At 36.5% G+C, this 25,230-nt stretch overlaps 1 protein-coding gene across 1 annotated transcript; it reads left to right on the top strand.

Moving 5' to 3' along the window:
- The first annotated feature begins 2,243 nt into the window (after positions 1-2,243).
- Positions 2,244-24,515, top strand: LOC145688865 (uncharacterized). The gene is made up of 6 exons (XM_081763034.1): positions 2,244-2,347; positions 10,026-10,126; positions 11,707-11,842; positions 15,778-15,879; positions 19,433-19,703; positions 24,257-24,515. The coding sequence occupies exons 2-5, from the start codon at positions 10,032-10,034 to the stop codon at positions 19,460-19,462; spliced, it is 363 nt and encodes a 120-aa protein (XP_081619160.1). The 5' UTR covers positions 2,244-2,347; positions 10,026-10,031; the 3' UTR covers positions 19,463-19,703; positions 24,257-24,515.
- The last annotated feature ends 715 nt before the right edge of the window (positions 24,516-25,230 follow it).

Raw genomic sequence — 25,230 nt, 5'->3', positions numbered from 1 at the left:
AACTCATTCATTACGGATTTTAACGCGCCTCCCTATAAAGAATTCTAATATTCCATGTTCCAAATCTCATATCCATTTTCTTTTGCTGATGTCGTGCCAAGTTATCAGTCTTGGTCCGAGGCTTCTGTGATTGTTTCTGAAAAAGTGTCTTTTTTTCTATTACAGGATGAGTTTGTTAGACTCACCCAAACCCCCAAGCTGGAGGGCCACTCCTTGTTTGCCCGCGACTGCTTATTCAGTATTTTCGCAGCTAACCTCTATATCTAAAGGCCTTCTTCTCGATCCGCAACCTGGGGCCGCGGTGGCTCAGTGGTAGAGCGTTCACCTCTGGTTCATGGGGTCGCGGGTTCCAACCCTGCTCCCGCCAAGTGAACTTTGTGGTGGACAAATAGCGTGTGCGTGGGTTTCTCGGGGTTCTCCCGTTTCCTCCCACTTTCTTCATTCCATCATTTCATTCATTTCTCATAATCACCGTCTCCTTTAGCCTAACCGGCATAATCGTGGGACGTATAACTCAGAAATGTCATGTCATGTCGATCCGCAACCTGAGGATGCCCCATGCCGTGTAAATATATATGTATACAGCCCCGCATTGATCAAGTATAACATTCTAGCTTATAAGTTTATTTGCTTCGGCTGTTCCGAGCTTATGATATAAGTAAAAATACATTAGAAACAAATGATAAAGAAACTAAGTCTACCAGATGGATAACAATAAGAAATGATATAAAAAGCAATGAGTTGATCAGTACTGGACTGTATACCTCCTTTTAGGCCACTTTGTATATATAAACAAATTGCTTTGAATATAGGCGTATCTGTCTAGTTGCGAAAGATCTGTTGCTCACAAACTGTCGTAACTCAAGATACGACTGTTTGTGAAAATGGTTTATATGCTTAATCTCAAGATACGCCACAGTGACGTCATCACCACCGTCAAAACAACGCACATTACAGATGTGTCGCTTTGGGAAATTGTAGAAGTCAGTGTATGTAACTACATAGTAAAATATCTCAATTTTCGATTTTTTTTTTTGAGACACGACACTTTGTGACGCTGTCAACGAATTGTCCTCCACAACACCACAGAGCTACCGACATGTTTCACTATACGGAGAAGACAATTGAAGCACAAGCTTCCTTGAATATCCACCATACATAGAGACAGCCTGTTGTTGGAAATAAGATAAAAGAAGACTCACCGGAGTATATTACGCGTTCCTACAATCGGTAGTCCTTTTTGCATGTTCTCTGTACCAAGGGCAGACGATCCTAGCCGGCTATACCTGGCAATCGACGAGACGGATGAGCCAACGCTGTTGGCTGGGACAGCATGATAAAAACGAAAGAATCTATTTCTAGGTGGGTCAACTCTGTAGCAAAGCCAGGTGCAGTGACGTAACTAGGTGGACAAACGGGGCTTGTGACCGGGGCGCAAGATTGGGAGGACACAAAATTGGGCAAATATTTGGGGGAGCATTTTGGTTTGGTTGGTCAAGGGGGCGCTAAGGTGAGTTCTTGCCCCGGGAGACAGCTAGCGTAATTGCGTCGCTGGCCAGGTGGATCAAAGTTTTTCATCTTGTCTCTGTTTGGCACCATTTTTTTTTCTTTTTTCACGCTAAAGCGTTGTAGATGCTGAACAGCGGTTTGGAAATTTCAACCCGAAAGCAGATGATCAGGTTATGTAACTCGCGTTATTGCAGTAGGATGTTTGTTTCAGGTAGTGATTGAATTCGGGTCGCGTTCGCACTACAGTTCTTGGTTTCAACGATCCTGCCATAAAGATTTCTCATCCTTTCACCACTATTCTTTGCCAATGTTGCTTTTCCATGGGTTCTGTAGTCTGTCCACTCATCAGCTTTTACATTTCCTTACGACACACCTAATATACTAGCAACTTGCGCTAACTAACCTTGCACCTACAATTTTCCCTCTTTCCAACTGAAAGAAGTCTCCTATTTTGTACCACATTATCTGCCCGGTTCAACAAATTTCCCCCCGTACTGACATGCCTGACATACTATAAACGATCACCAAACACTGTACATAGTCTCAGTTCTATTACATGTCGTTTCTGAAATAGCAGTTAGGCCTGGAAAGCCATTTTAAAATGTAACGGTTTTCAAATTTAGAAAGTTTTTAAAAATAACAATGTTGAATGGAAACGCTGATTCTTGATTGTCATAACTGAAATTAGGCTACATTGCCTAATAACAATCAAATGCATTTATTGTAGATTTATCCTTTAACAATAAAACTAAAATATACTTCTATAGAAACGAATTCTTATTGAAGGTTTGTTCTTGAGTGACTCTATTAAACGTCAAAACAATTTTACTGAAGAAAGGTATATTAATTTTATTTTATTCTATTATATTATGAATTATCTAGAGGCATGTAGCGTACTGTTAAATTGAGGTAGTGAAAATTAGACTTTGAAGTGATTTACCATCGCACTTGCAGGCACGACTTTCATTTATTTATTCAACGGTTGCTGGCAACAATCATGAGGGGGGCCCAGGCCTAAGATGTTAGCATGAACATACATATTTAAATTAAAATCCTACCCGGAGGTGTTTTGTTTGGGGACATCTGACAAAACTGAATAGGTCTCATAAAAATACAGCAATTGACGCCATTGGCCTCTCCTGAGAGACATGAAATACTGTCAAAGGAGCAGAGGCAACTGAAATACGCATAAAATGAACTATGAGTCTCTTTTAAATTGTAAATTCGTATTATTATTATTATTATTATTATTATTATTATTATTATTATTATTATTATTATTATTATTATTATTATTATTATTATTATTATTTGCAGTTAAAACATGAGTTTGACTCTGTGCAACATTAAAAACACAAGTTGTAGGACATATGCCAATAAATTATTCATAGTAAAAGAAAAAAAAATATGTTAGGAAATTCATTTGCTTGACTTTGCCTTTATGTGTGTAAATAGAAGGTAAGGACCACCGCACTAAATTTTCTCGCTCTAATTTTTAAAACTAAAATCATGTTAGATTGTAGTTGTTACTGAAACACTTATTTCAGTGTTTTATTTGTGGATTTTGTAGAAGGGGAGAATATTTATGCAAGATTGTGTTCCGTATAGCAGAACAACTTTAAAGTGGGGTGGGACAACGTTGTTTTTAAACCTACCTACTTTGAAATTATGGTACTAGTTTGATAGGCAACCCCAAGTAATTTTTTTTTTTTTACTTTTTTAATGCAGTCTATAATGCGGTTTCCGACGTTGCACTACCTTCAGACGAAAGCCTGTTAATTTGTGTACCGGAATTACTTGCCTTTTCATCCTCAGGAGCTTTTCTTTTATTAAAATATAGTCTAATATCAATTTCCTTATAACGTGCTTGTCAACGAAGAAGCTACCAATTCACAACTGCAGTGACTGCTCACTGATAACTGAAACTTATTATTATTATTATTATTATTATTATTATTATTATTATTATTATTATTACTTGCTACTCAGATGAAGAATGATAAGCAATGGTATCAGCTGCAAGATTTTCCTTCTAGAAACAATTCTATAAACAAGACCAGCATAGTTCGCGACAAAAAACATACTAAAGAAGTAAAAAAAAAAAAAGTTACTAAAATATGAAGCTGAATCATTGTACTTTAAAACAGATTGTATAGTCTAAAAAAGGTGGAAAATATCTTCCCAGGCTGGGAAGACTAAATTAAACTTAGAGACAGGGAAACCAAAATTTAGAAGGGGGGAAATTCCCAGGCTTCCCTGGCTACAAATAAATCCCTGACTTATTTATAAAATACCAACAAAACTATGTTTTTTGGAAAACTTCGTCCGAGGAGAACTCAGCATGAAAAGTAAACTACTGTTTGTGCACATTTTAATGGCAATGACTATCATGTATTAGGGTTATTTATTGTTTATGAGATATGAACAAAATCGCATGAGTCGTATTTGAGGAAATAATAATAATAATAATAATAATAATAATAATAATAATAATAATAATAATAATAATAATAATAATAATAATAATAATAATAATGGTGATAAAGAAGAAGATGGAACTACGCTTATAAAATTTTCATGACAAATAATTTGTGCAACGTTATGGAGTTATTAATGACATATGAAAAGATTGTCTTAGTTTCTTTTTTTTTTAATTTTTAGAAAACATCTCCAAGAACAACCTTATTATTAAGTATTCTGCCTTTCGGCAGGTCATGGGACTAATGAGTTTTTTTTTTTTTTTTTTAATTAAATTTGGACCTGGAAATGTTTCTTCCACATTTCTCGATCTTCAACTTCCTCTTTTAGCTCCGACTTTTTTTCTATTCTTCAAATCATCGATCAGTTGTGTTCTTCTTCTTCCTATTCCTCGCTTTCCTTCCATCTTTCCTTCTATATGGTGGCACGAAGAAAACTTCTTCGTAAGATATATCCAATCCAATTGGTCTTCCTACGAAAGATGCTGGACAGAAGTGTCCTCTTCTGTCCTATCCGTTTTAAAACATATTTTTTTCCCTCTCTCGGTTCACTTTATCTTCTCCATTTTCCTCCAACACCACATTTCGAAGCGCTCTAAATATTTCATCTCTAACTTCTGTAACGTCCATGTCTCTGAACCATACACTCCAATGCTTCATATATAACACTTGACTAATTTTTTCTTTAGTCCAATAGTGAGTCCAATTTATAATTAAGAGTGATCTTTTCTTGTTGAATGCTTCTTTGGCTATGGCAATTCTTGGCTCTTGAATTTCTTCAGGACAAATGAGTTATGCTATTTTTTAGGTTAATAATGAAACACCTGTTAATGCAATACGAACAAAGCCATCGTAGTCGTTTTTGAGAAAGTCGTCCGGGGAAAAAATCCCGCCAAAATAACTACCACTTCCGAATTTTTTTCGAGAGAAATGAGTTATCCCACATTGTCAGGCTCTTATTTATTTACAAAATATGAACAAAATAGTCTGTGTCGTTTTTATGAAATATGAACGAAATCGTTAGAACCGTTTTTGAGAAAATTGCAAATTTTAATTTTCACCCTCCAGTAAACTACCCTTAGTTCAAGTAGTAGAAAAAATAAAAAAATCTTTCTGGGGAATATCATAAAACTTTTAAGTTTTAAATTTGGTCTCGATACGTTGAACGGCATGGTCTCTAGGCATGTAAATATCTTTACGTTAGGACGAAAGGAGAGGACATACACTTTGATGCTAGGGGTCTACAATTCCACGCTTAATTGCATGCAGGGAGAGCATGCCCACGACCGTTCGGTCTCTTTAATGGACGAGTACCACCTATACTGCACCCCGCCCGTAGTTGCTCAATTTGGACCTAAGTCCTCGTGCACATAGTGCACCGTCAGGATTTGTTCCCTAATCCTGACTCGCCTAAGCGATGTAACTCTGAGGGAGTGGGATACGCCTACTGCGCGGCCCGACCGAGTCCTCAATGCCTACCAGTTAACCTACTGGTGGAGACGGTCCTGCTAGCGAGTCAGCCCCTACCATGCTCTGCAAGCATGATGCCTGAGCGTTTCAAGACAAACTCACCTCCCACACATGTTCGCCGTTACCCAGGTTCCTGGGATTAGCTTCCATATGCTACCGAATCCCACGATATGACCACAGCCCGGCAGAGTTCTATCCAATCCGGGAACCTCAGGCAATGCCCGAGGGGGCTCGCGTCCCGGCTCTGCCTACCTCTATCGTTTAACTGGCAACCGTCTTCGCGTGAAGAGGTACCGCACACACGTCGAGATGCTTCTGCATCTCATCCAAGATCCAATGGTACGTGTTAAGGCACCATTTGAGTTTGGTGCCGGCCCATATCCTACAGAGTTTCTTCCCTTCCGCAGAATCAGAGCCGTTACCCAGATTCCTGGGATTGGCCGCTCCCCCATTTCCGTTCAGTCCCCCGCAGGCAGGAATCCGACACTCTCCTCCCGATAGGATCGTCCAGGTAATACGGGACTACCTCTCTTTAGCGTATTGAGGTACCACGAACACGTTGAGATACTCGGTATCTCTTCCCAGATCCAATAGCACTTGTAAGTCACCATTTGAGAGAAAGGCCGTGGCCACTGCTCTCCCCCGGTACGGACATACACCCAAAAATCCTTTTTTCGGCAGGTAGAGTCCATGAAATGTGTAAATCCACTGAAATATACAATTCGACTTTTTTTTCACGATCGCCATACTTCCTTCTCTTTTATCTTGAAAATAAAAATGGTAAAAAAATAGGGAAAAAATAAGATTCCTCTCAGACAGTTATGTAATAGTATAATAGACTAATAAAACAGCAATTGTGTGCATCCAGTTAATTAAATGTGAGGAACAAAGTTCATGATTAATCAGTGCCAATGGTGTAGGCAAAGGCACTAACTCGGCTCAACCTTTCTCCCTTTAGTAGTGATTCTGCTTTTATAGTATGATCGATTTGTGACTATTTTATGTAGGCATGTTGCGACTCTTTTGTACAAATAATTTGTCATCAAGAACAAGCTTTACACAGACATATTCCCATTAACTCTATTCTTAATCTTACGAGAATATTTCCAAAAGTTTACGGCTTGACATTGAAGTATCGTGACTCTGCTAGTAAGCCGTTCCGGGCATATACTGTCATCTATGGAAGAACTAATGTATCAGTTTCAATTGCCCAGCTGCGTCAATTCATTGGAGGAAGTAGTCGTTTGAATCACTTGCTGTGCGCTGAGCTCGCATCCTCCATGACAACACTCCAGTCCATACGACTGTTGTTTCAAGTTCCCTCGTGGGTAAGCGGTTAGCGGACCGCGACTTTGGCGTGTGAGACCCGGGTTTGATGTCGGTGTCAAGCTGCAAGTCCACGTCTCATATATCCTCATTGCTGAAAGGTACACTAAACTCAAAATCAAATCTACGTATGTTATGTTTAAGGCTACAGAAAAAAAAACTGTGTCTTTGAGGAGGTTCAACGTCAGCGCTAAAACGTTGAGGACAACAGCCGCGTAAACTGGAGCTTTCTCATGCATTATGTGAGATCAACGCACAGAGACTGATTCAAATGACTTCCACTGACGCAGCTAGACATTTGAAACTGATACATTATTTCTTCAATAGATGACACCATATGCCATGAACGGCTTACTAACCAGTAGCGCAATATTTCTGTGACAGACCAAAAACTTTTGGAAATAGCCTGGTATATGCCTTAGTCGTTATGCTCTTTATATCTCAGAGCACTTAAAAGGCATGATTTTATAGTCTTTCCCAGCGTTGTGGCAGTGAAGAAACAACCATCATGTACAGCTGTTTTACATGATGACTACTATTTTTTTTTTCTAAAAGTGAAAGGAGGCAGGACTTCGCTCACCCAGGAATCTGTTACTACTTGCTCCAGAGAACACTTACGAATGACATGTCTCAGAGCTTTAAATATTTGAAGAACAATGCGGAAAGTTAATTGCGCTGTGGTCGCTGGAGAGACGAATACGTTGTAGAGTATTTAAGTATAACAGATTATTGTTTTTCTATTGTTTGATGGGCCATCCATTGAAGTGCATTGATACGACTTCGGCTGAAAACCATAATGATACAAGTGTAAATATTTTATTTCCGAGAATCACGCGTTTAAAGTTGGATGATCTCATAATGTACCTGAGAAAAGCACAATTGTAAACAATTTACTCATCACGTTCTGATCCGTAAACACCACACAGTTCGCGATGAATCGCGGCTGCCGAAAGTTTTTCTCGCACTCACAAGTAAACCTTACGTTTGGGTGAATCGAGTTGCTGACTGAGACCCATATGAGAAAGTAGTACTAAATGTGGTCAGTATTTCAGTGAAGTTATAGGTGCGAAGCTCCACGGGTTTAGGAGATACTGCTGCCAGAACATCACATAGAAGTACAGAATAGTCTTCATACAGTTGGAGGTAAAAGCTCTGTAAGATCTCTTGTAATGACAAAAGGTGAATAACAAATATATGGGTACATATTAGGACTAAGGGGAAGTCATATAGTAAGGGTATACCTGACGGCGGCCACCTTGAAATCCGCCATTTTGAATTAAGGTTAAGTTTTTAAAATAGGAATAGGGTCATGTGATACATGAGTTAAGGCGCAAATTTAATCAGAAGAACAATGCTGACGTTACTTTTGATTTACGCGCAATTGGCAAGAAGTTAAGGGAAATTAAATATTGTTGCCTTGTAAATTTTGTGTTAATGATAATAATTAAATAAAAAGCAGGTGGATAAATATTAGGTCTATGGTAAGAGTTGCCTTGATGGCGGCCATGTTCAAATCCGCCATTTTGAATCAGACAAAAGTTTTAAACAAAACGCATAACATTGACACCTTATTAATAGCAAATTTTACCATAAATCCAACGATATAACCATTTTTGCTTTATCATTAACCAGCACAAAATTAAATGGGAATAGAGTAATGCAATAGTCTCCGGGCTGATACAGCAGTAACAGAAAGTGACGTGAATATATGGTATCGTGATAGGTTCATATAATTTCAGTCGTTTACAATTTACCAGTTCAATGCTCCTCGTTTTCGCAATAGGATTCGATTCGCTTTCAATCAGGCTGGATATTTGAATGAAGAACCTGGACGTTGGATCGCTCCTTACGACTACTGCTTTGACGGAATTGTTAACGACAAATGTGTCAAGTGTAACTCGATTGCCTTTGTCAGGTGTGCTCACTGTGAGCAGAGCATTTGTGCAAGTCATGCACTCTTTTCTGAACTACACATTGATTGTACTAATTGAGGACTTTTCTGGAAGAAAGACCCAAGTTCAGTTATGACTCAATTCCACTTTGGTCATTTTTCCTTAAATTAGCAACTTGTTTATGCGATAACAAATGCTGGTTAATGATAAAGCAAAAATGGTTATACCGTTGGATTTATGGTAAAAATTGCTATTAATAAGGTGTCAATGTTATGCGTTTTGTTTAAAACTTTTGTCTGATTCAAAATGGCGGATTTGAACATGGCCGCCATCAAGGCAACTCTTACCATAGACCTAATATTTATCCACCTGCTTTTTATTTAATTATTATCATTAACACAAAATTTACAAGGCAACAATATTTAATTTCCCTTAACTTCTTGCCAATTGCGCGTAAATCAAAAGTAACGTCAGCATTGTTCTTCTGATTAAATTTGCGCCTTAACTCATGTATCACATGACCCTATTCCTATTTTAAAAACTTAACCTTAATTCAAAATGGCGGATTTCAAGGTGGCCGCCGTCAGGTATACCCTTACTATATGACTTCCCCTTAGTCCTAATATGTACCCATATATTTGTTATTCACCTTTTGTCATTACAAGAGATCTTACAGAGCTTTTACCTCCAACTGTATGAAGACTATTCTGTACTTCTATGTGATGTTCTGGCAGCAGTATCTCCTAAACCCGTGGAGCTTCGCACCTATAACTTCACTGAAATACTGACCACATTTAGTACTACTTTCTCATATGGGTCTCAGTCAGCAACTCGATTCACCCAAACGTAAGGTTTACTTGTCAGAAATCGTACTACCTCACACACTTGACATTTGGAGGTTTTTCTGTTGGAGCGTTTATTTTCACTTGTTATGTCAAACGAGTGAACTGCAACACAACTTTCTCCTTCTATTGTCCACTGTCTACTGAACTACTGCACACAGTGCCACAAAACTCACGTCGCTCTCACTAGCCATTTCTTGTATAGACGGAGAGTTTTTTTTTTTTTTTTTTCGAATTGCTCTCGTAGAGTCGTGGGAAAGAAACAATATTCTGCTTAGATTTCTTTGCCACAGAAAGTTAGTGATGTGTAATTGCTACTTATGAACTGTTCTCAATTTTGACCAAAATCTTACACAGTACTAGTTTTCATCCATTTGTATGGTACGAACACACTATTCGCTAGTAAATTACATATTTTTATACTACTACTACTACTACTACTACTACTAATAATAATAATAATAATAATAATAATAATAATAGATTATGTAGATTGTTTTATTTTTCAGCCAAAAATGTCCGACAATGAGAATGAACTTGCTGCAGCGAATGCAATTCAGAATGATGAGGAATTGCCGCCCCTAAATCTCGGCGATATTCATAACCCTCCGTAAGTCTGATTTGCATTATTAATTAATAGTCAAAAGTAATACCACATTTTCAAATGCTTATATTATATAATGTATAAACAACAATAACCTGCTTAAAGTTTACGAAATTTACCTTGACCCAACTCTTCCAATTGTCCATGTCATGTGTGCACGTGCTAATCAGATAGACTCATGTTAACGTGTCGGTGAGAGAGAACCAATCAAATGAATCTGAAGAAGTCGTGTGGTGAAGTTTGAAAGTTTACGTGATATACAAGTGAAAATCATTTAAAACAATGATTACGTTATGTTGTATTGTCACAAATTGTAAAATAATTTGACAGCAGTACTTTTAGTAAACAGATCTTGTTTCTTACACGGGAAATGGGTCATGCCAAGTGTCGCAAATTATAGTCAAAGAAATTTTCTTTCTTGAAAACCTATCGTAAATCTACGAATCCCACATCAAAAATAGATCAGATTCTTCCCATGAATTAAGGGTAAGACGCACCTCACTCTTATGAGAGAGTTTATGCTGAGATGTGAAATGATCGAAATACGAGAAACAGGATGATATTGAATCAGCTCAAGAAAACACTATTTTCTTACTAAACCAGTGTTCGAGATCTTATGCTATGAATAGGGATGCGCACGAGACAAGATTTGAGGCTGTCTCGTCTCGAAAATGTGCTGTAAAAGTGATGTCTCGACTCGAAAAATGTATTCTTCTCTATTGGAAGAGCTGTGTCTCGACTCGAATGTTGTCAGGAAAATTCTGTCTCGACTCGTCTCGTGCGCATCCCTAGCTATGAAGATTTTACTGTTGTCAGAGCAATGGAATCACAATTGATTTTTTACCTATATAAATAAATCTGAATGTTAGGATGCTTAACATTTAAGTTCCCCTAGACCGCTGCATCGATTTTGATGACTTTTTGGCATGTGGCTGAATCCTGGCCTAAGTTGGGATTTTAGCATATTTTTCGGCATTGAGGGTGACATCACGGCTAACCCGTCCTAGATCGCTGCACCGATTTTGATGGTTATTGCCATATAAATGGATCCTGGCCTAAGTTTGGTTTTTAGCACAATTTCGGCAATGAAGGTCACATGACGGCTAATCCCTCCTAGACCGCTGCACTAATTTTCATTATTTTTTGATATATGAGTGAATCCTGAACTAACTTAGGTTTTTGGCACATTTTCGGGAAGGGACGAAAACGGTAAGGGGTTAAAGTACCATTTTGAAGTACCTATGAACTTCCGTTTCTCAAATGTCAAGCGTGCACCGGCCATTTTGTTTCACTATCATACGCCATAGGTCACATGTTACAGTCATGAGAGTACCGACATTTGTTTAGGAAGTATCATACTACTTACTGTATTGATAGTGAGACAATACGCAAGTACCACCAATTGTGTTTATAATATTTTTATGGACTCTGTATGACCGAGTATAATATAATGATTTAAATCTTAGATAAATATTAATGATCGAATTGTTCGATATTGACTGCAAATTTCGAACAAATAATAAATGTATATTACTATAATGACCAATATTTCAGCATGATATAGTAAGGTTTCTTTTCACATATAGGACAGTTCCTCAGCTAGCAAAGAGAGTTGTGGATCTGGATAAGATACTTGCTGATAAAAGAACTCATTTGCGACTGATCAAGACAAAGTACAGGAACCAATTGCGCAGTTTAATGCGTTTATGCAGGAAAAGACAGGTATTTAACTTTTTCGATTAACCTGAGAGTGCATTATATTATTATTTTATTTATACGTGTAAGTAGAATATCTTTCTTCAGCTGCTGACTACTGTTCAAGTTGTTCAAAGATAGGCCATATTTAGAGAGAATGTAGCTCCTGGACCTGAGACATATAAGTGAAAAGCTTATTGACAACTTTTAAAAATTACACAAGAATATTAATAACTGTTAAGTTTTAGTAAGATATTCTTTCGTATTACCCAGGTATACATTAAAAACCTTTTAAATTGACAATTTATCTGTTTTGTATTACTAAAATATAATTATCTTATTTACGTAAAATTTGGGTTTTAAATGATCATTAACTTAGCGAGTTCTCTTGCAAGCTTAGTAGGGAATTTAGTTGATATTATTTCGTTTCCAATCCTCCGTTTTATGTTTTTAATTATGCTAATTTATGGTTGACTTTACCAAAACAAGACATCATTCGTATGAATTTAACTTTGAATTACAAGTCTTATCGGGTAACGGGCATACTCATCTCTACATATCTTCGCATTCTCACTTCTATTGTGATAAACTTCGTTTAGCCACCAGTAAAAGTATATGTAAATAGTTGTTGTAGAATCGCAACTGAAAGGTAGGTTTGAGGAAGACATTCCAACACAGCTTCAGTTCACAGAGTAAATGGTGAACACAATTCATTTTAAAGTTGTTCAGCTTCAAGCTGTTAATAATTAATATTTTTAAAAATATAATCAATCTGATAGAGTACTTGATTGAATTTAAATACATTCCCGAACATCAGGTATTGGACCCGGTTTTAGTTTCTTTACTGCAAGTCCTGGTGGAGTTAGTTTCAAACATAAAACGTGCGAGAACATGTGACATGCAATGTCCTACCCTGCCTGGGTAAACATGATATTTCACTGCTTCATTGGCTGGCACAGTCACCTGATACCTAACTCACTAAACATGCCTGGTCCATGATCTTTCAAAACTTCACCACAAACCTACAAAGTAAATCAAGACATAGGGAGTTCTCTTGCAAGCTTAGTAGGGAATTTAGTTGATATTTCGTTTCCAATCCTCCGGTTCATGTTTTTGATTATGCTAATTTATGGTTGACTTTACCCAAACGAATTAAAACAAGACATATCATTTGTATGAATTTGACTTTGAATTACAAGTCCTATCGCTTTACGGACATACTCATCTCTACACATCTTCGCATTCTCACTTTTGTTGTGATAAGCTTCGTGATATGTCTTGTTTTACTTTGTAGATCTCTGGTGACGTGAGGTTTGAAAGCAGTGTTTCTTTCAGAAACAATATTCCGGGGGGCACTGCTGATACTATTCTATTTATTATTATATTATAGACATACTATTTTGGTCTCCTCCGGGGCGCACTCTCAGAGCTCCGGCGGGCAAAGGAGGTATCAAGTGCATTTTGCACCTCACCCAAGGATTTGAACTGGCGTCCTCTAAGCTGATTGTCCAAGGAATGGAACAGGTGATAATCGGATGGTGCAATGTTCGGGGAGTATGGCGGATGCAATATTGTTTCCTATGCAAGACGTAGAATGGTGTCCCGCGTCATCCTACCCACGTGGGGCTTAGCGTTGTCCTGTAACAGGAGGACCTCTTTGCAATTTAGAAGTGCTGGCTTCATAGTTTTGAGTTTTCTTGAACACGGTTCAACTGCTGACAGTACACAGTTGTATTGATGTTCTAACCAGCTAGTAGCAGTACCGGATGCACGATACCGCGAGCCGTTTGAACTCGTACAGCATACACGCCCTTATAACGCTCTGTGGTGGTCTCATGTTCACACTGTACTTACGCAAGTTCATGGTGCAATTGAACTGCCAGAACCAGGCAGTGTGTTGGATATACCAACACCAACAACTGACCTTCGCCTTATCTCCATTCGCATTCAACCCCGGTGTGAAGTTCAATTGAACATAGACCTCCACAAAAAGCGACAGAACTTTCTTGGTTACCTTTATAACTTGTAATATAGTCTCGAACGGAAGCAAAACAAGAGTTTAGGCATGCCTCATTACATTTCGAAGTTACTCTGTGAATGTCATGTTCATTGCTCTAATAGTACCTGGCGGATACTTGTCTTTGACCATTTCCATAGTCTCAGCTTCTGCAAATGCAATGCAATTTAATATATACAGAGTGTCTCAAAAGTCCCCTGACATAGGGTAACTTTGTTATTATCAGAGTTACAATAAAATATAAGAGAGGAAACCGTCTCCAAATATAATGTTTTCAATCTAAAGTGAAGGATTTTTTAACGTTGTAACGTTGCCATTTACCTGGGGCTGGCGGGAGGACAGGACAGGAGGTGGAGTAACTTTGTAAGAGTATGGTGAATGAGGGCATGTTTAAATTAGGGATAGCCATCGACACGTTAGCATAACAGACAATAATTTCATTCATTTATATTGTAGATCCAGGTAAATGGAAACGTTTCAATTTCATTTAACATTGGGCGCATAAAGAGTGTAGAGCCCAAACGGCCCGTTCGATTAAAAAAAAAAAATCCTTCACTTTAGATTGAAAACATCACATTTGGAGACTGTTTTCCCCTCTTACATTTTGTTGTAGCTCTGATAATAACAGCAGTTACCCTATGTCAGGGGACTTTTGAGATACCCTGTATGTTACAGGGAATATAAAGAATCAATTGCTTAACCATGTGAACGTTTATAGAGATTTTTCTCTCTGCAGGGATCTTCGGCTATGTTTGATCCCTTACTCTGTTTGCTCTAGTTTACAAAGGGTACTTACTGGATATACGGTACATTTCTTTTCTAATTAACTATAATTAATTTATCAATTATTCTGATTTGCGAAGGTTTTATCTTCCCACCAGGGACAAAACAATATTTATTTTTTAATCACCCATGCCATTGCTTTTCTCGCCACCTGCTCGCATTTTCAAAGTTATGAAAATCTCTACGCAACCATCAGTTAATTTCAATTTTAATATGTACAAAATCATGAAAAACTGGAAATAGACAGTACAAAAGTTAGGTGAGAATTGAGCTACGTCATGTCGTTCACACACGTAAAATCCACTGTATTTTGTACCGCATAGTGTTGTGTCGATCATGAACGGTTCGATCATTATGAACGAATCATGGCGTGAATCAAATTAATTATGATTCTCTTCACAAATGAATCGATTCTTCTAATGAATCATTTGTACTTTTCATGAATTGCTTGCCGTAATCGAAATGAATTGAGAATCACAAACTTCCTCAAGGACTTTATGAAGCTGCGCAGAAAAGAAGTGCACTAGCCCAAGCGATTCATATGTTCGAATAATTCCCACTCAATTCATATGATCGAATAACTCATTTGCGCAAAAGAGATGCGCGGAAACCTAACTGATTCAATGAGCGAATCATTCCCAACTAATTAACTTGCGCAAAAGGAATGCGCAAGACGACCAATTCATATGAACGAATTAAATGATCAAATCATTTTAGTGAATCAAAGTAAATGAATCGATTCTCCGAAACGAATCGATTTGCCCATTACTAGACGTTATCAATAAGTCATAACTGCTTGAGCTGTCGCATTTTAAACAGATTTAACAATTATATTTCAAACAAATAGCATCTTCTTTCACTTATGAATGAAACAATAAGGTATTGCTACAGAAATGTATCCAACACAAAAATGTAGAGGGGCCGGTAAAAGTTATGGGGCCCCGATCCAACCATATTATATTCATCACCATATTTAGTTCATTTGCAAGTGTACCATGAAAACTTTCGGAGGGTCTAGTAAAAATTTAGGGAGTTGCCTCCTCCCTGGATCACCTGGATAGGACCTGTATTCCTAACAACTCTAAGTCAAAATTATTTTGTTATTACTATTATATTGTTTGTTTACTTTCTAAAATATAATACATCTTGTTTACTTTGTAAGGCTGATCTCGATGTTTGGAAAAAGAAGGTTACAAACCGCAGTGTTAATCTACCTATGCAATACAAAGTTTGTGAGAGCTGTAAAAATGAGCGTGAAAGTCAGGTAAATTTACTGTTAATCTGTATCATAACTTCTATATTTTATATAGCCTTGTATATGTCTTATTTTTATTACCAATCTGTCAGCTTATCCCTGAACGAATCAATATTAGAATTTTTTTAGAAAATAAATCTTAACCGACTTCACACATATGATTCATTTGTTTAAAATGTTACAAACGACGGAGAGAGTATAATGCAGTATGAGTGTTCCAAAACATTGCAATACGTATGCTATTACGATACCATATTCATACTAAAGAACGTATGGTTGTGTCAAGGGCGCCGATCCTGGGGAGGCCGCCCCCCCCCCAAGTTTATGTGGGCCCCTAATGTATTTATGAATATACAATATTTGGTATAATTTGAATACAATTTGTCTTAACATCCTCATATATATAACTTCTGCGTCTGAGTGGGCCCTTATAGAGAAATCGGCGCCCTTGGGTTGTGTGTACGCATGCTACTTTGATGTAATTAACCCATCATCCGTTGAAGTGTTTCACTGCCTAGCTCGAAATATTACCATAAGGTTCAAAATAAATTTACTGTATATGAGACCACCGGGAAAGGTAAACTTTCAAACAAAAAATGAGTAATCAAAATCAATACACATTTGTTGAAGTTATGCATGAATATATCCAGAATATATCCAGAATATACGAGGAGCAATCAAAATGTTTCTGGAATTTTGTTATGGCTCTTTATTACTACCACAAAATAAAGGCCTATGTTTAGCAGAAGGGGTCCAGCTCTTTTCTCAAAAAAATGTTACAATTTTGGTCATTTCTGTTCATATTCGGTTAGTTTAGGTTAGTTTTGGGTAGGTTAGGTTACTTTAGTTTATGTTATATTAGTGTAGGGGTCACGCATAATTTTCCAAAAAAGAATGATAGAATCTCGCTTATTTCTACTAATATTAGGTTAGTTTAGCTTAGTTCAGGTTAGCTTAGGTTAGTTTATGTTAGGTTAGGTTAGATTTGGTTACATTATGTTACGTCTAAGTACTTGCATCATTCATTTCTCCTGTAAATCTTGTGTTTTTGACGTGCTTCTGGACCCCTTGTAGTAAACATACTCCAAAATAAATATGCATTTACTTAACCGACTTCAAAGTAGGCACCTTCGAACACAAAACTTTCTCCTCTGCTCCTAACACTGCTGGAAACACCGACAAAAGTCCTCCTTAGGTATCTTCCGAAGTTCAGCCATCGTGTTAGTTTTGATCTCTTCTACGGTCGCAAATCGGGTACCTTTGAAGCCTATTTTTAAAGTGGTAGTTGCTGAGTACTTCAAATCAAATGTCAGTAGCCAAACTCCCTCCATAAAAATTGTTGCAAAAGTACCACAGGATTCTGAAACTTGGATATTTGAATAGGGCACATAGAAGTTCCTAAGTAAAGTCTTGATCCGACTACGGTAGGTTCCATAGTTTTACAACAATGGGCATTTAAATCTCATTTTTTCATGTTTTCGGCAGCCTGTAACTCCGAAAGGAAGCATTTGAGCACCCAGGTTGATCTATATCTTTGATTTTATCTTGGTGTCAGGAATCACCTTCCAAACGTTGTCGGTGTTGTTTTGAAACACTCTGTATATCCTGTGAGATTAGTAACACCCCAGAACGCATAGTGAACGCAAGATATTCGAATATTAAGATTAATAACTTTATTATTGGTCAGTAACTAGCAAAACCTTTATGGTAAGAATAATAATACCAACAATGGCATCTTAGCTACTCGAATATCCTGTGTGTCAGATAGATACAGCTGTACATACTGAACATTTTGGCGTGCATATTTTCTTGCATGAGGATCATAACTATCTATTGGTAGTAGATATAGGGGCCTAAATTAAGAATTTGTAGTAGTCTTTATTTTTTGGTATGTGCAAAATTTTTACGCGGAATACAGCGAACCCTCGGATCACGAACTTACTTCTTTCTGCAATTCTTTTCTTTTTAATTCTTTGGCTGGATTTGTTTTGCCCAATGAAATTAATGTATAATGCAAACAATTAATTCGCTCTAGACACACAAACAAGGTACTATATGTACTTTTTAAAATCACATTTTGAAGTTTATAATTTTCTTTTGTGATGAAAAATATAGAATTAAAATAACATTATCCTTTCAAGAGACAAATACTCATAGGGAATACTAAATTAAGGAAAACAGTATAAGAGCTAAAAAGCATAAAAAGTAAAAAAAAAGAAACAAAATTTCTTTTTCGAAACAAAACTTTGAAAGATACTGTTTACAGTAAACGCGTAAAAGCACTACTGGACGTATGGAATTAAAGGTCTCAAGCGGAATTAACAAATCTTCCAATCGATATGTTCACAAACTGGAGTGGTTCGTAAAGTTTAAATCCACTATATTTGATCTTTTCACTAACACTGTAAGTCCACTGTGTTTGATATTTAAGTAACGAACAACATATTATATTTTCTGTATAGTATTTCTACGAAAATAGTTTTGTAATCGTATATATATATCTTCTGACAAAATTTATGGAAGTGGCAGAAATTGACCACTTTCAATTTTAACGTTGATCGTTATGGAGTGAAAACGGTAACATATAGCATGAAATGGTTTTTTGCAATCAATTAAGCGTTCCAAGAATATATTCAATTTCCATTATAATATACCTTCTAAGAGCGGAAGTGGAATAACTATACTATCACTTCCGGTTTTAATACTAAATGAGAAAATATCACGCCATAGAAACCTATCCTTTACATGGTGTACACGTAACACTGCTATTTCGTCTTATGCAGTACATCTAATAATGTAAATCTCAAGTTTAAAGTAACAAATGTAAAATTACAAATATCTTATTTATATAAACAGTACGGGACCACGGTGGCTCAGTGGAAGAGAGCTTACCTCTGGTGCTTGGGGTCCTTGGTTAGATTCTTTTCCAAGTAAGTTTGTGGTGGGCAACATCATGTCCGTGGGTTTTCTCGGAGTCCTCACGTTTCCTCCCACATTATCATTCACTTACCTTAATCATCCGTCTGTTTTAGCCTTAATCGGAGCTCTTTTGTGGCTAAGCGGTTAGCGTACACGCCTTTGGCGTGGGAGACCCGGGTTCGATTCCCAGCGACACCTCATATCGTTCGGATTCCACGTTAATCAGTAGGTCCTGTCTCATATAGCCTCCCTGCTGAAAAGAAAGTTAAACTCAAAATCAACTCAACTCTCTTAGTCTTAAGATATATTTGTGAGACGTTAAACTAAAAGATTTCATTTCATTTCATACCGGTATATAAGCCGCCGAGATTAACTTTGTAACCAGGTTTCTTAACTCGAAAACGGAAATAACATTTTCTGCATCAACGTAGATATTCCAATATATTACATGATATCTCCGTTTGTTGGCTACGGTAAGCAGCAGAAAACATTGGCGGGAAGAACCAATGTTAAGAGTACTCTGAGTGTAGGCAGTTATTTATTATACCACAACTTTTTTAGCAAATTATTCTTATGAAATAAAAATTGGACACTAACATTTTTCCTGTTACATTTACCTTTCTTTTTTATTTATTATTTATAGGGCTACATTTCACCATCAGTCGACTGCTGAAAATTATGGTTAGTCTATAGTTACTAATACTTAGGAGAGAAATCCTCGTCCGCATGCCTGTCGATTTTTAATTAGTAGAAGTAAAGAATTTGGCCGAAGATAAGACCATAAATTGTGTTAGTTTGATAGCTTCATTTGCAAACCACTCTGTAAATCCTACATTTGGCAGAAGGAATAGCAGAACTTTGTTTCTCTTATATTAAAGAAACAGTTAAGACCAGAACCAAATATTACATATAAGGTAAGTAGCTCGCTGATTTTATATTTTAAATAATTTACCTTTCAAAATTAATAGATCATGGTTGAGGATATTAAGGAAGTATTTAATGGTATTGTAGGTCCTATTCCCACCATTCATTTTAATAAATGGAAAATTTATTATAACGGTATATAAAGTTACCGTTTATACACGAAAACACAATCTCGTGTTTCTCTCAATTAACCTCTCTCCCTCCCGAACAGGGGCGCCTGAGGAAAATTTTCTAGAGAGGGACTCATCTCCATGGTTACTATATTTCGTCTGGTATTTCTGGTATTTAATATACGTGGATTGCTATATTGCGTATACATTTCTGTGAGCCACAGGGGGGCCCGAGCCCCATCCTGCCCTCTCCTTCGGGCGCCCATGCTCCCGAAGTCATATTAGCTACACAAATTGTTGTCCTTGGTTCGAAAAACATTTTGTACTAGTACTCACTAACCAAGTTTCATACCCTTCAAGATTCATACGTTTGAAATATCCTTCATGCACATGCCTGAAGCTGGGATCCCGGTGTGGGTCCTAAATTAAAAAAAAAAAAGTTTCTTCTGGAAACTTTCAGGAAATTTTCGAGAATTTTTCTCATATTTATGCATTGAGACACAACCAAATGGTGTCATTCAAAAGCCTGATTCATTATAAAGACGTACAAACCATGAACTTAAGATAGGGTACGAAAAGAAGCTTTCTAAATTCTTTTTGGATGAAAAGATCCAATATATTTCAGGCAAAAATTTTCTTATAGGCCTTGTATATGAAGAACTACGTAATAGTGTAGCCAAATCCAAACTATCACTTAGCTCAGCATGATGTGCTTATTCCGAAAAAAAAAACAAAAAAAACCGAACACTCGATTTTTAAAAAAATCATTCCTAAAGTTCTTCTTAGTTATGTTTATTCTTTGATTTTTTTAAATGTTACAATATGGTATGAAAATATTTTTTATATTCATACCTAACCGTTTCTATGATACTTGGCAAATACGCATATATAGCTAGGGTAACTAGTACTTTTAAAAGTATCTTTCGTATAGATAGCTGCATCTGGGATGCCCAACTGGAAAAAAGCTTAAAATTATTTCTGTACTACCGTTTTACAATGATACTTAGCAAATATATAGTGCAAAACAGCAAGTATTTTTTGAGCTTTTTGAGCAAAACAGCAAGTTTGTTAGCGGCTGTCCATTCCCTGCTTGGCACTGGCAAAATTTGAAAGGCGTCACCAGAAATTATTTAAACAGTATAATTCTGTAACTATCCTATCTAATGTCTTAATATTATCTGAATTATTTTCTTTGAGTCTGCCACGAACGGTATACAGATTTGTAACATGCCAGCACACACATGTATTAAAACTCACAAGGAAAACACGTACCAACTTACACTGGGTGGTCACTTTATGTACGTAACACTTCATCTATGATGATTCAGGACAGCTTGAAGCTCGAGTGCAAGAAAGGATGCATCCGTTGGAAGCAGGCGGATCAGTGAAGTTTGGTGTGCGTGGAAAGAAAGACATGTACGAAAAGCATACACCAGCCTGGGCCAGTAATCACTACAAGTGGATTTGCATTTGAATTTCTTAGTAACCATGGCACATTTTTAACGCTGTTTCTATGTTCTCCCTCTACATAAATAATTTTCTTGCGCAGAACTATGTTCGTAATTAGACGTAAATTTTCAAAAACTACGCACTTAGCGTAGATCGAAAGGGTGGAACAATTATATTTTGTGTCAAACTAAATTAGGTAAATTAACAAGTCCGGTTTAAACTTTACTATATTGCCTGTATTATACTCTTAATAGCATTCATATCCGGTAAGATACGGTTAGGTTAGCTTGTACTTACGTAAATGTGGTTGCCTTATATATATGTGTAACGCCGATTTACCAATTTTAAAAGCATCCATTGCCTGCAAATCTCAATTGAATCAAGAGTTTCACATTTTTACACATATGTGTTACCACAGGGGTAAAATTATTATCGAACTTGCGCTGGTGAGGCTCGGAAAGAACGGAGGCAGGCAACACAATCCCTCTGGGGCAGGCACTGTTCAAAGGTTATAGCATGTCTTTAAAAGTGTGATTCAGTTATCAGTTTACTAAGAAACGATATTACAGTGTTCTGAGTACTATTAATATATATTAAACAGCGGAATTAGCCTAAAAATGTCACAAACAAACAAAAACCATAAGACAGAACAAGGGAGCTTTTGATAAAATAATAAAAAAATGTGTATTTTATTTTCTTTCTGGCAGAATATGCAAGGAGAGGAAGTGTGAAATTGTTATTTTGTTTTAAAATTTCATTTTGCAAAGTGCTTCGATAGACAGTTAACATAAACAAACAAATTGTTATTCATTCATTACTCTCTAAGGTGCATATGTGACTATGAGTGTGTGTGTGTGTGTGTGTGTGTAGCTATGATCAGCTGTTCAGTGCTTTCGTTTATACGTACTCTAAAAGTTGACGGAACAAAAAACTCGCGAACAAACAAGATGTTTTAATTTCGCACGAAACCAATTATGCTAATGATATTTCTGTGATAATTATATTTACTTTCTGTTTTCAAACACTACCTATTGTTTTCTTTCTTCTTCCTCTTTTCTTTTCACGAGTTAAAACAATCTACGCATGATTCTGCACCCAGTTAACTACTTGTGACTACGTGATTCAAATATTTACTATTTTCGTATTTTAATAAATGAACGCTGAAATAATTAAATGCAGTTCTATTCGAAGATTGAAGTATGTCCTGTCACGGTCGCCATTTCGGGTGTAATCGTTATTTACGTCGTGGTTCGGAGTAACTTTTATTTCTCATATATTCCCCCTTTTCTTAGTTGTGATTCCCAGTTACGCTACGACGAATACGATTACCGCCCATGCCTACAGTTTCAACTTACGATGACTGGGAGCATGGCAGATGAAAATGTAAGCAACGTAATATCAGTTAAGCTACACATATAATAATATGACAAATGACAAATGACTTTTTGATAGAACGAGTGTAATATCACTATATAAGCACAAGCATTACATGTATGTATGTTTCAAATACATCTACTATTAACAAATTCAGTATTAATAACACGGCGGTGTGGTGGCTTAAATAACAGATAACGTGGTGGCTTAAAATGATAGGTAACTCACGTGTTTCTTCGGCTAGCCTGTTGAAGTTGCTCCTTTGATGTCCTGTATTCGAGTATATGAGCTGTTTTTGAAGTTGAAGTCCCAATGTTGAATGTCAACTGCTACTTCCTCGATAAGAATTCCAAGTTGGCATTACAAATATGGGTTCTGTTCCAGGGGGTCGTTGTCGCCGTATTATCAGACAAGTACGCTTACGTAAAATTTGATGTGAGGAAATACGAACTGTCACTTTCACATATAGATATAAAACTTCATCACTTTTAACTTAACGCAGAACGTTTACGTGCACACAATCGTCTAGTAGTGCAATAATTACAGGCAGCCTGAATGCTGCTTTCAGAAAGGCGCGTTAAGCGCGAACGAACGTCGACGAGTTCCTCGTCGATGAGACGTAGAGCAACTGAACGCTTTGTTCAGTTAGCTATTGCGTATATGTTCTCCGGGCTGAAGCTCTCTGGTGATGACGTAGAATAACAAATTCGCACTCTTTGGCTGAAGGAGTGCGGACATTTTAAATAATCGAATCAGCGTTGAGTGATGACGAGAAGAAAGATGTCTTTGCGACTTTCCCGTTTTTTCCGGACTGAGAGCGTTCACAAAGGAAATCACTGTCTCTGCAACGTATGTCCATATATGGTCACAAAATCTTACCCTGGCTTACCAACACAGACGAGAAGACATACCAGAGCGATGACAAAAGAGTTTCTAGAACATTTGGAACTATACGAGGGTTCGTTCAGAATAAGTCTATTTCCCTATATTTCTTTTAAATTTAGAGAAAATGAGCCTTAGGCCGGTGACAATAAAATTAGAAGTATAATTATATTCTTTGCTGAACTTGTCATGCTGTTCTATGTTTTATGAATTTTATTAAATTATTAATTCTAAAGATTTCTACAACTCCAGTACAATTTTAACTTTATAATTTTGTTCTTACTTTTATCTTTCCAAATATAATAATGAAAAAAAAATTGCAATAAATGAACGAAATATACATATATTTCAAATATGAGTATCGTGAAAGAAGCTGATAGGAACAACACATCAGATATTTCGTTATTCTTTTTCGAGGTTCCACGAAGTTTTTCCTGGTGTACAAGTAATAATAATAATAATAATAATAATAATAATAATAATAATAATAATAATAATAATAATAATAATAATAATAATAATAATAATAATAATAATACCTATAGTAGTAGTGCGATGTACTTGTTTGCTATGCTTGTGTATCGAATCGAACTTCTTTATTACCCCCTGCCTACATCCCTGTTATTACATCACATATTTTTTTAGCAATTAATTAAAATTCTAATGAAATAAAAATAGGCTACAAATATTTTTGTTGTGATACTTTATCCTTTTTTCTTTATTTGTAGGGCTACATTTCACCGTTGTCAGACTGCTGAAAATTATGTTTAGTTATTTTCTACTAATACGAGAAAGATCGTCTTCTGCACACCTGTCAATATTTGTTTAGTAGAAGTAAGGAAGCTTTGACTTTAGATAAGAATACCAGTTGAATTATTTTTTCTAGTCTCATTCGCAAGACACTGTTGTTCTGTAAATCCTACATTTAGCAGAAGGAATAGCAGGATTTTGTTTTTTATATACAGAATAATAAATAAACAGTTAACAAAGAAACATGTATGTTATTCATTTGAAATTGTACCTAAATGTAATTGTAAGATATCACAACTAAAACTAAACATTTTCAGCAACAGTTAAGAGTCTTCATCCCTGCGAAATTAAAATACCGCTAATTTTACAGTAATTATGTGATATCTTCAAATAGATAAAAGATAATTAAAATATGGAACAAGAGCGCCCTAGACAATATTATTTTGCGTGAGGTACCGTTATCACAAGTCACCTAGTGCCTTTCCGTTTTCAGCTGTTTAGAAACGCGAAATTAAATGCCGATATTCAAAATGGCTCGAAATCGAAAGCAGATAAGTGAGTTGTGATAACGGTTTCTTATGTAAAATAATATTGTCTAGGGCACTCTTGTTCCACATTTCGATCATCTTTTATCTATTTGAAGATATCACATAATTACTGTAAAATTAGCGGTATTTTAATTCCGCCGGGATGAAGACTCTTAACAAAAAAATCAAATGGAATTCCACTCACAATGAATTATTCGAGAAACTAAAAGAAGATATTTTGAATGTTCCCTCACTACATCTTTTGATAGCAACCTAGAAATAAAAGTTTATGCGGACTCTTGTTCCAATCAAATAGGAGGACTTTTGACATGTTATAATCAGAAAACTGGTATCGAAAGGATTGTTTCTTACTGCAGCCCATGGCTAACACTCAAAACGAAAATAATCAATGTGGCAACAAGAGC

The sequence above is a fragment of the Thermobia domestica genome, chromosome 7 (genome assembly GCF_964235325.1).
Source record: "Thermobia domestica chromosome 7, izTheDome1.hap1.1, whole genome shotgun sequence".
Classification (NCBI taxonomy): domain Eukaryota; kingdom Metazoa; phylum Arthropoda; class Insecta; order Zygentoma; family Lepismatidae; genus Thermobia; species Thermobia domestica.
The sequence above is the reverse complement of the archived record's forward strand: the minus strand, read 5'-3'. Positions and strand labels throughout refer to the sequence as shown.

Coding starts and splice junctions, on each gene's coding strand:
- LOC145688865 (XM_081763034.1), top strand. CDS start 10,032: ATGTCCGACAATGAGAATGAACTTGCTGCAGCGAATGCAATTCAGAAT. Junction 11,843..15,777: donor GTTTATGCAGGAAAAGACAG/GTATTTAACTTT, acceptor TTACTTTGTAAG/GCTGATCTCGATGTTTGGAA. Junction 15,880..19,432: donor AAAATGAGCGTGAAAGTCAG/GTAAATTTACTG, acceptor TATTATTTATAG/GGCTACATTTCACCATCAGT.